The sequence below is a fragment of the Opisthorchis viverrini genome (assembly GCF_000715545.1).
Source record: "Opisthorchis viverrini unplaced genomic scaffold opera_v5_454, whole genome shotgun sequence".
NCBI classification, from domain to species: Eukaryota; Metazoa; Platyhelminthes; class Trematoda; order Opisthorchiida; family Opisthorchiidae; genus Opisthorchis; species Opisthorchis viverrini.
This window is the reverse complement of record NW_008752105.1, coordinates 187,923-203,786: the sequence shown is the minus strand read 5'-3', so window position 1 is coordinate 203,786 and position 15,864 is coordinate 187,923. Positions and strand designations below refer to the sequence as shown.

The 15,864-nt window shown below is 42.3% G+C and overlaps 1 protein-coding gene across 1 annotated transcript; it reads left to right on the top strand.

Moving 5' to 3' along the window:
- Window positions 1-691: 691 nt before the first annotated feature.
- Window positions 692-1,729, top strand: T265_11097 (hypothetical protein; the record flags this gene model as incomplete). The annotated part of the gene is made up of 2 exons (XM_009177661.1): window positions 692-991; window positions 1,558-1,729. 2 exons carry the CDS (start codon window positions 807-809, stop codon window positions 1,646-1,648), a joined length of 276 nt encoding a protein of 91 aa, XP_009175925.1.
- Window positions 1,730-15,864: the final 14,135 nt, after the last annotated feature.

Below are 15,864 nucleotides of genomic sequence, written 5' to 3'. Positions count from 1 at the left end.
TAGTGTATGTTCAATCACACCTGCCCTGGACAGAAGTGCGCGCTTGAATTTGGACGAATAAAACGTACCTCCGGCTTACCTAATGGATTCTAGACCAACTGATTTACCACCGTTCTCCACCAAACTTGTGCACCTGAACGCCAAATTAAATCTCCAAAACCCTAGAAAACGAATCAATATTCACCTGTCACCGTTGTTAGTAAATCCATTGTCTCAATTTAGTAGTCTGCGAGACGTTACTGACATTCATACTCTTTTGTTGCGTTGTGTTGGCCATCTAACACACGGCATTCCCAATTTGACACCAGTTTGTTCACGTCTTGTATACTAAGTCTATCCATTTCACGATCCCATTGGTGAAGAAGCCATATATTGATAGTTTCCTGCGTCAGCAAGATGCACATACCGCAAATAGTAAGGCAGAACCTGAAGTTTTCATGTCAGACATGATGGAATGCCTTTACTTTCAACGTTTATTTCGATCGTTTTGGTGTAAGAACTTTTTCATCACAACAGACAGCGTTACTTAGATGTGGTTCTGCGTTTCTGTTTGACCCAACTAGCGACAATGTTTGGCATGTCGCACATCAGTTTCACGTGCTCAAGTGTCTCCCTTAAACGCTCTTCTAATCCAGGCAGCGCATTCTTCGAAACACCATGTGTGTCTGCCTTATGTCGCGTAACACCTCAAAGTGAATGCAATCTGAAAAGATTGCATAACGATCGGCCCCAAGACTTGGAACTCCTTTACCTATAAAAGTGAATACCAAGGTAGGGAGACTCACAGTGCATAGAACGACGGTAAGATGAGCCAGGCAATTTTGCAAAAGGGTGACATGTCCAGCGATCAACAGGGAGAGCTGTTGAAGTTGGCTAATGACCTAATGGAAAAGGCTGGAAATCCAGTCAAAGTTGCATCTAACCTAAGAGATGAAATGAACAAGCGCTATGGTCCAGCGTGGCAGTGTGTGGTTGGTCGGGATTTTTCAAGGTGAGACGAATGTTGATTAATTTTGTGACATATTCCTGCATACTTACAGTCAATTGCTTCATTCGGTTCTATGGTAGGTCTCATAATTTAGCAAGTTCGATCAGGAGCCCCTGTCAGCCACATTTTCTCTTGTGGTGTTCTTGTGAATATCTTTCAGTTAGGCTAATTCTGAAAAGAATAGCGTAGGGTGATCAGCTTCTTAGTCACTTGCTTAACTGGTGGATTTTAACCTAAAGCACGTTGCAAAGACGGAAAGGATCTGACAGAGTTAACTTGTCAAGGACGTCTTGAGATAGACCGGGGACAGTTACTTCCGGGCTGTGCAATCACGTAGATGCCTATATGTTTATCTCTATATACATAAGTCAAACGTAAAAGTAAGATGTTGGAAAGCGGACACTCGCAGTACGTCTTTTCATAGAAGATGATACAGAAAGACAGATAGACCGAACACATAGTTTCTAGGTTTTATTCAGACTGTCTTGGGGCTACGCTAGCTATTTTATGCTGAGACGAACGCACCGCAAACGTTACCTCATCAGATATGTCTTACTTTTTGCTTTCAGCTTTATAACTTTTGAGAAAGGCACCTTCGCTGAATTCATGATCGGCGACTATGATTTTGTCGTTTTCAAGTGGAGCAAAAAAGATAAGTGATGGGCCGTTTCATGTTCCATCTCATCACTGCGGAATTGAGCAACCCTTAGTTACCTAAATAAACTTTCATAGAAAACAAACTGAGTTTTCCACTTTTGAACTGGGGCTATATCCCTTCAAATCCTGTTGGCTCATCAAGCTAAGATATTTCTGTCCAAATTTTTAAAAATCATCAATTTCTGAGATTCAACACAAGGCTGAATAAGATGGATTCCCGGGAACTATGCAAACCGATTGTTTCATATGACTGTTTAGGCAGCAAACTTAGTCCGGGAAGAGTGCACAATAAATGACTGGCTAGAATAAGTAGCTTTCATAACGTCACTTTGGAGTTACTGATAAGTGGTTGGTTGTTTGATTGACTAAATGATTGACCGTGATACTGAGCCAACCACTACTACGTTGCCGATGAACGCCAGTTTTCCACTGCTCAATTCTGACATAATTCCATGCACGTCAATCTGAAAACGTTTACTGGATTACTCACGCAAATTCGGATATGCTCAAAACTGCGAGCGGACACTATATCTCAGATAACATCTCACTTCTCATTCGAAACTATAGTCAAGAGGTGAAAACATTTTCAGTACTACTCATGAGGTCAGGATAATTTCTGCGCATTCCATTAACGGCTTCGCTTTTCTTGAAGAAAGCTTATCATTTAGGACAAGAATAACCGAAATTCATACTTGAACACCCAATTGCACCTAAGTTGTGAATCCTAAGAATGGAGAAACCGGCAATAGAGTGTTCATAGATTCCATCAATATCTTAAACATCGTTCAAGCTGAATTATATACCGACTTTTGTGTAGCATTTTCCGTCTAGTGGTAGTAAAAAAGGTGCAATGAAAGCGAACTTCGATGCAGACTTCCCTCATCATCAAGGGAATGGTCATCACGATATACTTTCGGATGTCAAATCGATGGAGATTCGAGAAGTACGCCTACTTGGTAGCCTGACAAATGGTTGTGGTTATTTTTTGGTTGGAGGCTAAGAAAAAGTTTGTTTTCCGTTGTGACCTGAAGAGGAAAGAATAAATTTACACGGCGGTTTCATCAGCAGTTACGAGAAGCATAAAAATCCGACTTCAGGCCCCGCTTTATTCACATTCCGACTTCCAGGAAAACCGAAACCAAACTTGCATGCAGATTGTGTGCTTATCCATGAGCCTTTGGTGGCTAAATCACTTCGACCTATAGCATGTAGAACGACGCCTAAATGTCGTCCCACAAGAACTAGGGTTATTTGTTTTCCTTACTTGAGCAAAACAGTCTGTTCACGTCAATTCACTTCGACCTCCTCTCATTCCATTCTTCACAACGATGGTGCGAATGGCTAAATCACTTCGACCTATGGCATGTAGAACGACGCCCAAACGTCATCCCACAAGAATTAGGGTGATTCGTTTTCCTTACCTGACCAAAACAATCTACTCACGTCAATTCACTTCGACCTCCGCTCATTCCATTCTTCACAACGATGGTGCGAATAAGACAATGTGAGATCACTCCTCTATCGGACAAGTTTTTGCGGACCGTACTACTCTCGATGTTGGTCTACCTAGAGGATATGAACACAAGCTTGTCATCGATGTCCGCAGGCCTGTCTGCCGGAGTGTTCCGTTAGTAGGACGCCATTGACAAGAAAACGGATTTTCTATTCTCCGGAATACACATTGGATGGTTGTTTTTAATGGAACCAGACCGAACCTCACTGATTATATCACTCCGTGGGTAGTCGTGCGATTGCAAATAAACAGGAATCCATTAGCACAGGTGACGGGAAACCCAAATCCCTTCTCCTTACCCACGTGCCGTAGCAATGGCTCATCACACAGACAGATAAAATCCGTAAACGATACTCAACAGGGATCTCCAAATACAATGAATCGGAAGAACCAGACGCTATATCTCCAAGTCCATCGGTCTTAACACTTGCTGATCTCTAATAACAGGCAAAATCTCTATTTGGTCCACCAGTAGGAAAAGATTTAGACGGTTGGTTCTACTGTTACCTCAATAACTAACCGGCAACCCAGTCAGTAATTGCTCAACAAATGCTAACAAATACGCTGACATCCTAAGAGAACCAGTAACCATCCTGTTCAGCAACTGTCTTATTGTCGCGGCTGGTACTGGGACTTGGAGAGCTTGGCTAAACAAGAAAAGTCAACGAACGTGCAAGCCAGCTGCTCTATTGATCACTGTCATGTACAAGCGGTCAAAAGTGATACTAAGAATACAACTCATCTGGTAAGGGTGAGTGAAAAACAACCAATGAAATCTGTCCCATCGAAAAACGGTTATTTTCATTGACAGTTATGTAGTTCCGTTACGTTCGGAGCTGGTTCTCCCAATAGGAAAGAAAAACATCGATACCCGTAAAAAAGCCACCACGCTTCCAGTCACAGATAGCACTTGTACCATACAGAAACACTCAAGAATACAAGTTTAGGTGGAATGTATTTCACCCTGTACGCCGAAGTCTCTTACAGTCAGCAAACATGCTCTACTACGAATGTCGTTGTCTACCTGATTGTATTTATCAGTTGTCAACGGGCCTAGGGCTAAATGACTCATTTTTTGACAGAAACCTTTGGCAGCATCGATCACGATGTTTCGCTGCAGCCGCTTGCAGAAAGCGAAGCCGATCCAAAACAGTTCCACCAACCGCACACGAGGAACGAGCCTAAGTGACCGAAAATCCACTCCCTTCTCCACTGACACTGACTTGCTTCAAGGACCTACAGCTCTCCTGCAGTTGAAATGCCCACGAATGATTCTTTCATCTGACTCAAGCATAGGGCCGACGTGGTCATCAGCTCCATAAGTTGCATTCTACCAGCATAGTTGCACATATCGAATTGCCACTGAGGTTTACAAAATCGCCATCCGGTTCCATAGTGACTTTGTTGGCAGAGTCGTGATAAATTCTTGTTGTAAATACTAGGTTTTCCGGTGAGAGGGATTTTAGAATGCCTGCCAGGAATATGGCCAGCTCATGGGGTGAGGAACATATTACGTCTACTGTCGGTTTCACCGGGACATCTGGTTTGTAAATTTTCGGTTGACCGTGAAGCCTTGGTTGTATTGTACTTTTGGGGTGCAGTCGACACTAATCACCATGCCCTAAATGACTCCTCAAGGCCACAAATAAATGCCCAATTCAACTTCACTCCTTTTCGCTATAGATGTAATATTCCCACTATCGATCTATCGGTAAGAAACCTCTGCTAGGTGTTGCTCGACTTTCTGTAGATAATCCCTCGTGTTCATAATAACAATGGCCTTACACTTTATCCGCCTTTGTAATCAATATTTGGTCCACCTGTTTTGAAGTGTCTAACGCTCCCCACTCGATATTCGATCTTTGATATTCTTTGAGCAGATGAACACCGGTATCTGTCTAGCAAGTGTGTGCAGTAGGGAACAGTTTGTTCTACAGAATTCACAAAATTGTAACACAAGAAAGGGGAGAACGAGAGAGGGCTTAGTGGAGTTCATCTTGCTTGAGCCCGGTTACAAAACTGAGAGAGACCTGTGATCTAGTTTTCATGCCAACTTTCAGATTTGACTCAATTTTACTGCACTGTCCTCCGGGCGCTTATTAAGCAAAACACACGTGCCCCGGCCTCACAAAGTCAAAATGTATCTATCAGTTCAATTGCATTTGTACATATATATCGGCTGATCGACAGGAAATCTGGGGTAACGGATAGTTTGTTGCTTACCTGAACAGTCCAGGATTTGTAAGCAAGAAATCCAAACGTAAAAAGCTTAAGGGACTGTAGTCACAAGGTGGATCTTGCATCAACATTCCTTACCATTCTGACTCCCAAAGTGAATGTTCATTGGATATTTCTGTGGGTGCCACAATTCATTTTTACCGCATCTTTATTTGTACGAGTAATTTATGACACACGTGACTCTGGCGCGCTATAGTAGCTCAACTTTATTGATAACCAATTAGGAGAGCATAATTCAGGCTATTTTAATCGCCTTTCATGAATTTTGCGGTACCGTTTACTTTACCTGAGACATAACTGCTCTTTGGTTTTCGCTATGGACCACCAATTTCCAGTTTTTGGCATTCTCTAATGTCTGCTAATGCCTTGGTTAGCGATCGCCTTGACCATCTCCCGATGATCACGTGAATCACTTATGAGCGTATTGATTACACACACTGGTTCGATCAGACGACATGTGACATGACTTCGGAAACCGTGCTTACGGATTCCTCACCCACTTCACACTATATCACTACTCAAGGAGTGTGTAGGCATGAGACATCTTAGCCATTAGCCATGGCTTATTGCGCTTTCATTCGGAGGAATGCATTCTAAGCTCATTAGATTTTCATTGAGTGAGTGAAGAAAAATTACTTTATCGTTTCCTTCATTTAACTCCCCAATAACGAACCAATCCCAGTTAACAGATATTTTATTATCACCCAGGATGTGGTCAACTGGCTTTCACCCTGTCATTATCATTCGGATACGTTTCCACTGCAATCGCTAATCAAAGGCGGTTATTGAGTAGTGAACCACCCGGTTCAGGCTATTAATGACTATGTTCTAGCATTACGAAAGTGGATTTCTGAATGTAAATCTATCAGGATTTGTAAACGAATAGTGGGCATCTACATTAATTGCTATGTCTCTAACAGACATTGCTTCATAACTGCCCCGGTACCTTACTCAATATTGGCATAACGCATATCTTGGATCGCATTGGATGTTGGTAAGACAACGGAAAGCAAATGCTACAAGTGAACTGTTGGAAACACCCACGTTAAATCCAGTTAGATGACGACAATACCAAACAAACAAATTAATGCGGGTTCCAAAGCTGAAGTCAGAAGTTTGAAGCCCACCATAGACGAGCCTCGTGAAGCTACACTTTCAAGGGATAATTCTAAGATATTACATGAAACACTAATGCCACAAACCAGAGCCCGTTAAAATTCTTCGGGGGCATCCAAAAAATTGTTCAGGTCAGCAGTAAAGGTATTCAAAGATAAACAGTTCCCTGTCATGTATCGCTTTGACGCAAATAATGTGTTAGACTGAATATCCTTAAAATCGCCACTATGTATACATCAGCTCCGCGGGCTGTTTTGGCGACGCCTGTATCAACTTATCTGGTCTCAGGGAGCAATGGCCTGACACAATGGATAGTCATAAGACAGACATACGCCTATTGGTAACATGGAGATGGACCTCGGGTAAAATCATAGACAGCAAAATTCACGGGAAAATATCAAGTCATTTTGGCTCTATCGCCCCGTCGGTGTGAGTCATCTGCAGAGTTCACCTTTACCCTAAAAGCTTCATGAACATTTGACTACTATCTAATTGTCAGTAGGTTATAGTGCTGCAGAAGTCACGTTAGCGGGCAACACAATCACACAACTGGATGAAGAAAAGCAAGCTTTGTGTTGAGTAAAACCAACAGTCATTTCAAGGATAGGTGCGGCGGCCATGGCAAAACTGAAATAGTGTTTTGCCTTCAAGCTAAACACGGAATAAACTATGTGAGAATNAAGAATTGTTCCTAGTAAGTTTATGATAACATTGACCAAAACTTCCTAACCTGTCAGTCATTGGCAGACTGGTGTTTGCAGGTTTGTCAACTCACTAGAAATAGTAACCAGCCTAATAAAAACGCCGTCCTGTAGAACAAACCAAGCATTATTAGCAAGTTCGTGAATAATCGATGAAATTACTGCCCTGTTGCAGGAATTCTCCAGTTGGTTGAGAAAGTTATATTACAGAACAAAAACGGGCAAAACTGGTCTGGCTCAACAGCTAATACTCGATTGCTCACAACCAGCTTTAACCCTCTTGGAGCTCATCAAGTTGGCCTAGTTCCCGAAATTCTGTCAACCTTATATTCCACTTGAACAACCATTTGTGCGCTAGTGACGCAATTCAGTCATTTTCAGGTCAAGCTAGTGTTAACGCGAGACTCAGCTGAATCCCAGCTGAACAGAGTAATCATTGAACTAAGCATGCAGCAAAGAGTCTACGACAAACAGAGGAATTTCAAGTTTTTCAACCAATATTCTTGTATCCTTGAACATGTTTTGACATTACGTNAAACACGGAATAAACTATGTGAAAATCAAACGTCCTTTGACGCATCTTAAAAACTCGTGATTACTAGGGTGAAATCCCATACAAACGTAATATATGCTGTTCATTATGAAGAATTGTTCCAAGTAAGTTTATGATAACATTGATCAAAACTTCCAAACCTGTCAGTCATTGACAGACTGTTGTTCGCAGGTTTGTCAACTCACTAAAAATATTAACCAGCCTAATAAAAACGCCGTCCTGTAGAACAAACCAAGCATTATTGGCAAGTTCGTGAATAATCGGTGAACTTACCGCCCTGTTACAGGAATTCTCCAGCTGGTTGGGAAAGTTTCATTACGGAACAAAAACGGGCAAGACTGGTCTGGCTCAACAGCTAATACTCGATTGCTCACAACCAGCCTTAACCCTCTTGGAGCTCATCAATTTGGCCTAGTTCCCGAAATTCTGTCAACCTTATATTCCACTTGAACAACCATTTGTGCGCTAGTGACGCAATTCAGTCATTTTCAAGTCAAGCTAGTGTTAACGCGAGACTTAGCTGAATCCCAGCTGAGTAGGGTGATCTATGGGTTACGCATGCAGAAAAGATTACACAACAAACAGAGAAATTTCAAGTGTTTCAAGCAATATTCTTGTATCCTTGAACATGTTTTGACATTACGTATATGCATGTAGATACTTGGGATTAGGTATCTAGGTAGGAACAACATAGACGGGAAATCAGTACGTACCTACAAGGTGCTTTTCGCTATTTATCTAAGTTTTGTACTTTTACTCATAGAGAGCTCTACAGACCAATCCAGAATGAGCTGAAAAGCGCTTCACAACCAACACAAGCTTTGACAATATAATCATATTTGATCTAGTTCGTGGGCATTAAAATCTTTTTGACTTTGTGTGTCAAATCAATTTAACAGATTGTAATTTTGGCGAAAAATTATAATCTGAAGACTCTGATTTTCCATGAAGTCTACACAGCCCATTTTCGTTCTGTACCGTGGTTCAATATAGACATACCACCATAAGCTAGACTCACTTGCTTCCTTCAAAATACTCCCATATTTACGTGCAGTCCTTAACCCACTCAGTGAGTGCTGGTTAGTCTTGTAGGGCCCCTGATAAAGGATGGTTGCCCAAAATGGGCTCTCCTAAGAAGCTTAGGACAGAAGCATTGGAAGCTAAAGCACTTAGGGTTAAAAGACGAAATTTCCAGGGCTTTAAAAACAGACAATCATTGAGAATGACTCAGCTAGCATTGATGATCAAACAGGCTTGCTGAAGCTGTTGATTCCCATAAATAATTACAAACTAATAGGAGACGGTTTATCTGTGTTTCCAAAATCCAACTTACTGACGAAGTTGGTTGGGAAAACAAGACACTTGCAGGCTTCTTCTAAGATGAGAACAGCTGCTTCTCCATAACCGTGGAAAACTTTGAGGGCGTAACCTAAAATCCAGCAGAGCCGTTTTATGTTGACGGGACCTGAAAAGTTCCTCTTTGCACTTATACTAGCGTTTTTTTGAGGGAAATGTGAATGAATTTTTATCTCACTGATGGATGGGTGTGCACGGTGTGAACGAAAAGGGCAGGCTTTCCCGCCCTGTCGCCAACTGAAGCACGGTTTTGATGTAGATGAATATGCATAAAAGTGGAGCATTTTTAGCGATTGCTTTTCAAAATACGTCAGAGCTTGACATTGTGCCGCAAAAATTAGACACGGTTTTATGTCCCCAAATCAATAGTAGGGTAGACTTCGGATAATGTGTTATTTAGAGTCCCATGGATAGGAATGTTTGAAACAGCAACTTCCAAACAAATTTTACCAATGTGAGTTGAAGTCATCATCGTGGATAGATTACTTTCAGTTTACTGGGAGGAATACCTGTAATCAAGATGTACGTGGGATGCTCCTGATATAGGCTTTTCATTACATGGTACAAGACTGTCAAAGGTAGGAAACACGTTCCGCATGGGGCAAATAGGGTTCCCCTACGGAGACCACATTTGCACAATGGTCACTTTTTACCTTTAGCAAACTTGGTTCTGGAGAAGAAAATTGTGGCGTTTTCTGGAATCTATCTATACGTACTGCTGACCGGCGCGGTCCATTTCAAGAGCAACCGTTCCCACCAAAATCCCCCGGGTTCCGGAGTGATCATAGTTCGCTGAAAGTCACCTTCGTTGGACCCACCAAAATCCCCCGGGTTCCGGAGTGACCATAGTTCGCTGAAATTTACGACAAATGTGTACAAAACTACAGCAGAGTACGATAAAAACAAAATGGATGCAGGTATATTCACTAGCTTGAAACTTGTGTATTTTTCTGGGACTCACCTTACTTTCATTAAACTAGGCTACTTGTCTTCGAGAAATACACTCATTTGCAAATCAATTTGCTTTTCACGGGAGACTTAATCGAATCTCTCGAAAACAGTGCAATTTGGGTTCGATTAGATCATAAGGTTGACGGAAACTCGGGAACTGCGCCTACCTGATGAGCCCGAAGGTGAAGGGTGAAACCAGTCGTGGGCTGGCGAAGAGTTTTCAGAAACCTTATGAGTAGTTCCATTTATGAAATTATGGGCTACTTGTCAGTTACGATGTCAGTTCCAACGATCTTGGACAAGAATTTCGAAAGTATTACATTCATCAGTCTGCTGCGTATTTCTATGCCCTTTACTTGTTCCCATGGTTAACACAAGAAGAAAAGGGCATCTATGGAATATGACGTCCATGGAGCTTTGTTTGGAACGCAACAAACCGTAACTACTCATACACAAAAGTAGCATGTTAAGCTGAGTGGTTGAATGATCGTGGAGGAACATGCTATCAAACCGAGATGGATACCTTGACGTTTCAGTCACTGCGGGAAACCTACACCAGGAGTGGTATAAGTTCACCCTCGGTGGCCGTACAAGGCGTACAATGAAGTTGTGCTATTCCAGTATAGTCAAATCAAACCAAATATCCTGTACAATTCACAAGCTTTTTAATTTCATTCGACCGTGATTCGTTGCGGATATTCTGACAACTGGATGGAATCATAGAATAAACATTTGCGAATGGTTATGTTTCATGGTGTCTCTGTTTGTTTTGAGCGTGATTAAACCAATTGATGTGGCACATATTCAACTTTGCCAAAAACATCTTTGTAAAAAGTGGCATTTTTTTCTACATATTGTCTTGACTTAAAACTTCCCGCACCCAAGTACTGATGAGAGGGATGTCTGAAAGTGCCAATGAACGTCAGATGAAATGCTTATGAACATCGGACTGAGTGCACTTCGCTATAGTCAGTATGGTGTATATATCGACAGGCCCGGATAGTCCTCGTGTTGTGAAATTCACAAACGAATGTGGTGCAGTTGAAATACAAGTTTCTCCACCTCAAGCGATCGACTAAACTTCTTCCTTTTGTGTATGTCATTACTATAAAAAGCGCTTTGGAGGGCAAGTCAAACGAGAAGCTTTTCGACTTGCGACCTCTGGAAATCATGACACCTGAAAAGAAAACTTCCTAATCAGAATCACCGTGTGTTTTTTACACTCAAAGTCCGGTTTAAGTTCGAACTTGTCTTGATTGGTAGGAGAAATAACGTTGCAAATTTTCATCCGAAGGAATAGGACAGCCCAAAAGCGATTGCAGAATAAGAAGTAAATTATGCCGCAGAAGGGAATGAAACGCACTTCTGTGATCTCCCTATATTGTGATGTGCAAGCTAGCATGATATTCGAATACCTTAGAATTTGGAAGCCTTGCATTGTAGTATGACTCCCTCTCCAGTCTGCCTTGCAAACTGTCAGTCGGATTGGCTCGGATAACACTGTTGGACAAGAAATAGGGGGTTGTGACGCGTTAGGAATCAGGTCAAAAGATATGTTTATGCGTTCACAAACTGACACCCCCAATAACTACTTGTCAGTCCTAACCGAAGTTTAACCTTTGAACCTTCGCAGGTTACAGTTACCACAAATGACCAGAATTTTTCTGACCTAAAAGGAAGGTCACCGTGCTAGGACTTTGTTGACTTCGATCTTCTACTGCTCATCTACTTCAAGTAATCGATATCGATTCCGGTCAAGATGAACAAGTTGCTTCGGTGGCCAAAACACCAACAGTGGCGATGAACCCCTTCTTTCGGCAGTAGGTCATTGTGCAATTCAGTGTGTACCTCGAACAGCCTTTTACAAAGCGCAAAGATCAACGAGCTGCTCGCGCATACAGGACAAATCTATTGAAGATGAATACTTTTAAAGAAGCAACCAGCCGCTTGAAAGTTTGAATACAAACATCACCTTGTAGTGCCAGTCAACTGAGGCCATAGAGACTCTATAACCGTCAATAACTGTCCAGATGAGTCTTGGAAAGGACCATTTAATTCTAGATTGATCTCGACACACTTACTTCGTCATCCAAGCGATTTCGACCCGTTGTTCTGAATAATCTTCGTAAACCAAGCAAATAAAACAAAACGTCTTCATTCAGTATGGACGAAATGCACAAAAATTCGCAATGAATAAAGTCAGAAGAAACGTTTGGGACAAGATCACACTTTCAATTCGCATCCATCGGAACTGGCCCCACGAAATCCGTCAAATTCGCACACGTGGAATATTTAGCCTTTTTGCCGGAGAAATGAACAGGCTATTTGTTCAGTATAAGATGACTCGTAAAAATGAAACGTCAGTCTTCAGCTAGAAGTCCTGGTACTAAGCGGTGTTTACCCAGATTCGTGTTAACTCGTCCGTCCCTACCCACCTCATCACTCCTTTCTTGAGGCAGATCGTGACAAATTCTATCTGAATCAGATAGAGGACCATTCAACCGACCTCTCTCCCTCGAGGGGACATTAAACTGATCCTTTCACATAGACGAGTGAGATTGGTTTAATTATAAAACGACATGTCCCAGGGGCAAAACACGTTCCAACCGGTTTTACTTCAATATATTTGACAGAGTTCAGTCGTCATAAGTAGAGGTGAGGTTATTTTCAATGGAATTCCTACACCTCTCGGTTCAAGTGTTTGTTCAAGAAATGGCCTTTTCGATTGGCCAAAAAAGTTAGGAGCATACAGACCAAAAGGTAAAATGGTGATCGCATTTAAAATGGACACACGGTTAAAAAAACCGATCAGATCGAATTTGATAATAGACCCATTTTCCCCATCCATTCCCTCTATTTAATTTTGGTATTTCTGGAGGTATTCACTTTACTTGCTAGTTGCTCTCTCCAAGAAGCTGCTCCATACCACATCCCGGTATACAAACAGTTACTAGTAGAACGTTTTATTGAACGCCGCCCATCCTAATTGACAATTTATGTATAAAATATCCCGAAAAAAGAAGCTGAACCGTATGGAGCCAAATCTGATGTCCTGAGGCTTCTCCTTATGTCGTCAAACTAGATTTGCTTGGAATTCAGCAGAAAGACCTGACTAAACACCATCGGCTTCATTGCCCTTAAAATATTCATCATCCAGGATTTTTACTACCGACAGCATTTCAACTTTACCACTGCGTCTTTGCTTGTCTTACACTGGTCTTACACTTACATCTTTAACAATCATGCTAAAATAGGAGAAAGTGATTGGCCGGACTTTTGACGCTCATTTGGTGCAAGTTGCGTTCGGTACAGTTAGGTCAGATCCACACTTGGCTCTTTTCCACCCGTGTGGTGCTAATCCGCTATCGGTACTCTTCTCCAGCTCTCCCTTCTACGCCGAAAAACAAGGATTTCGAATTATCGGTGGTATGATTTCTGTGCATCTGCAAAACCCACGCAAGGCGTTCGAGGTTCATAGCTTTGCTGCTAATGGGGTCATTCGAAAAAACTAGTTACCATCATGTATCATCGTCCAGACATATTAGTGATGCAGACCACTCCGGACAACTAAACCGGCACTGCGCTCAAGTACAGAAAAGATAGCCGAAACTGCAATATCTATTGCAAGGTGAAAATGTGATCAATACGATTGCGGGCTTCAGTCTCTTGTGTTTTTACAGGCCGTCATATGGTGAGACCTGCAAGTTTTCAGCATGGATCTCTAAACTTTCTTTCCATGGTGAGGAGACTTTTGTTCCCATTGCGGACTTTCTCCTGCACTGCTGAAGACTGACCCCAACGCGCATGCCTCCCACATCTCCAGTCTCCATCCCCCTACCCATGTGGTTTTGAGCGAACTGTCAAACACCTGGTCAGCTTACCTACCAGTGAGGGACGAGCTGTTTTGTTTTCTACTGCCTTCAACACCTGCTTGGGGTGTGTCTTAATGACCAGACAAACAGATATCGAGCTGATGGCGAATGCTCTGCTTACGCCTTCCGGTTCTTCCGTTCACCATGCTAGATGAAGCAATATATTTACCCATTTGTTAGTAGTACTTATTCTGCCCACACTGGGTCAGTAGTTTAGATACTGGAAATTCGTCTCCGCGGACAAACTTGTTAGGCTCGTTATTGTTACAAGTTAACTCGAAATACTTCAATGTCTGGAGAAAAAGTTGTAAATACTCGCTTGTGCTGCTGGACTGCTCCAGGTGGACGGCAACAATAATCAGCGGTCTTTGCCCAGGAAACAGTGTGAACATATGGGTGGATAGATGCAAAACAACTGCGACGAAGTAACGTTCTGCGTAGTCTGTCTAATTGGCAAAAGAAAACAGCGACCGTGTTCCTATGGCCAAAGATTTCTGTCGAGGGCTACTGGTTTAATGTACACGCTAAAAATAAATGCTGTCTTTGTACTTAGATTTGGACGTGGTTATTTCAGGATATTGCTGCAGCTATATGTGTAGACGAGCGGCATCTTTTATAGAAGATAATCTTGACAGCTCATGTTCATCATTTGATACACCTGACAATTTCTTGACAGCGTTTCGTCACCAATAGAAGTGTGCCTCGATGTTAAGTGGAGCAAGCTCAGCGGAGAACTCGATCGTCAACTTCAACTGAATCATTCTTCTGCAAAAGGAAAGCATGTATCCATTGTTGGGGACAGAACACCGTTGGCTTGCGTGCGAATGAATTGAGCTCTCGAGCATTTGCGTGCTCAAAACCGAGTTTTTGATTAGTTGTCCACCTTCCGAATGCTAGTGCGTATCTTCGTACCGGTTTTTGTCGTTGACAACGATTTGAAACGTCCACAATCTTATATCCGCACCTAGTGAGGACCCTTCGGTGTCGAGTCTTGGTGACGAATTGAAAAATGCAACCATTCCAGAGGAGTGACCAAGGCTTACACCGAACATAGGCCTTACACACGCGTGTCATTCATACACAATCGGTGCGATTAGAGCGCAACTCGTTACCGGATAGAAAGCACTCTGTATAACTTCAAAATCTTCACTGTCATAAGAGATCTTCGAAATCGATTGTATATCAGAGATTGAAGATTTCTTCGAAGAAAAACCCTCTTACCTCAACAGCACTTCCATTATGGGAAGGAATATAGGTATTTTAAACTTTTTCTGTCATGGCTCAAAACAGTGGAAGCTCACTGAAACAAGATGTGAACCGCTGGACCTTCTGATCTACGTCAGCTAACTGTCCTTGTTGCCTTCAGTGGCCCGCTCAGGAGGAGCACAAGACTGGGCCACCAGCCACTATAACAATTCCATAAAGGCCAGTGATTTTGTGCTGGAACGTGTACATTACGAATGGATCCATAGTCTAACTGTCCTGGCAGCACAACTTTACGTTTCATTGTCTTTTATGCTTTCTCTCTGGGACGGTCTTAGGGTCTTTTTGATACAGTTGCCCACCCAGTAATAGGCCGTTAACGGAGGTGGCTCTGCTTACGTCATTTATTTCATGTCAGTGTTCTAAGTACCAATGTTTTATTCCTGATTGGATAACCCAGTAGAACCCTTGAGTATTTTGATCGATCTACTACTCCACAACTGCCGGCTGAGTAGAGCTGACTAGAAAATCTCAAAGCCGGCTAGTTGGTTTTCATGGGCCAACGAAAAACCCATTACGTGTCAGCGAAACGCACTCCTTTGCAAACAAATTTGGTTTTGCGAATCTCTGCTGAATCTCTCGGTTGTGACGTTTCCAGGCAGCTAAGTGTGCTGCACCAGGCCGTCTCATGTTTCAGTTTCTATGCTTTTGAGATA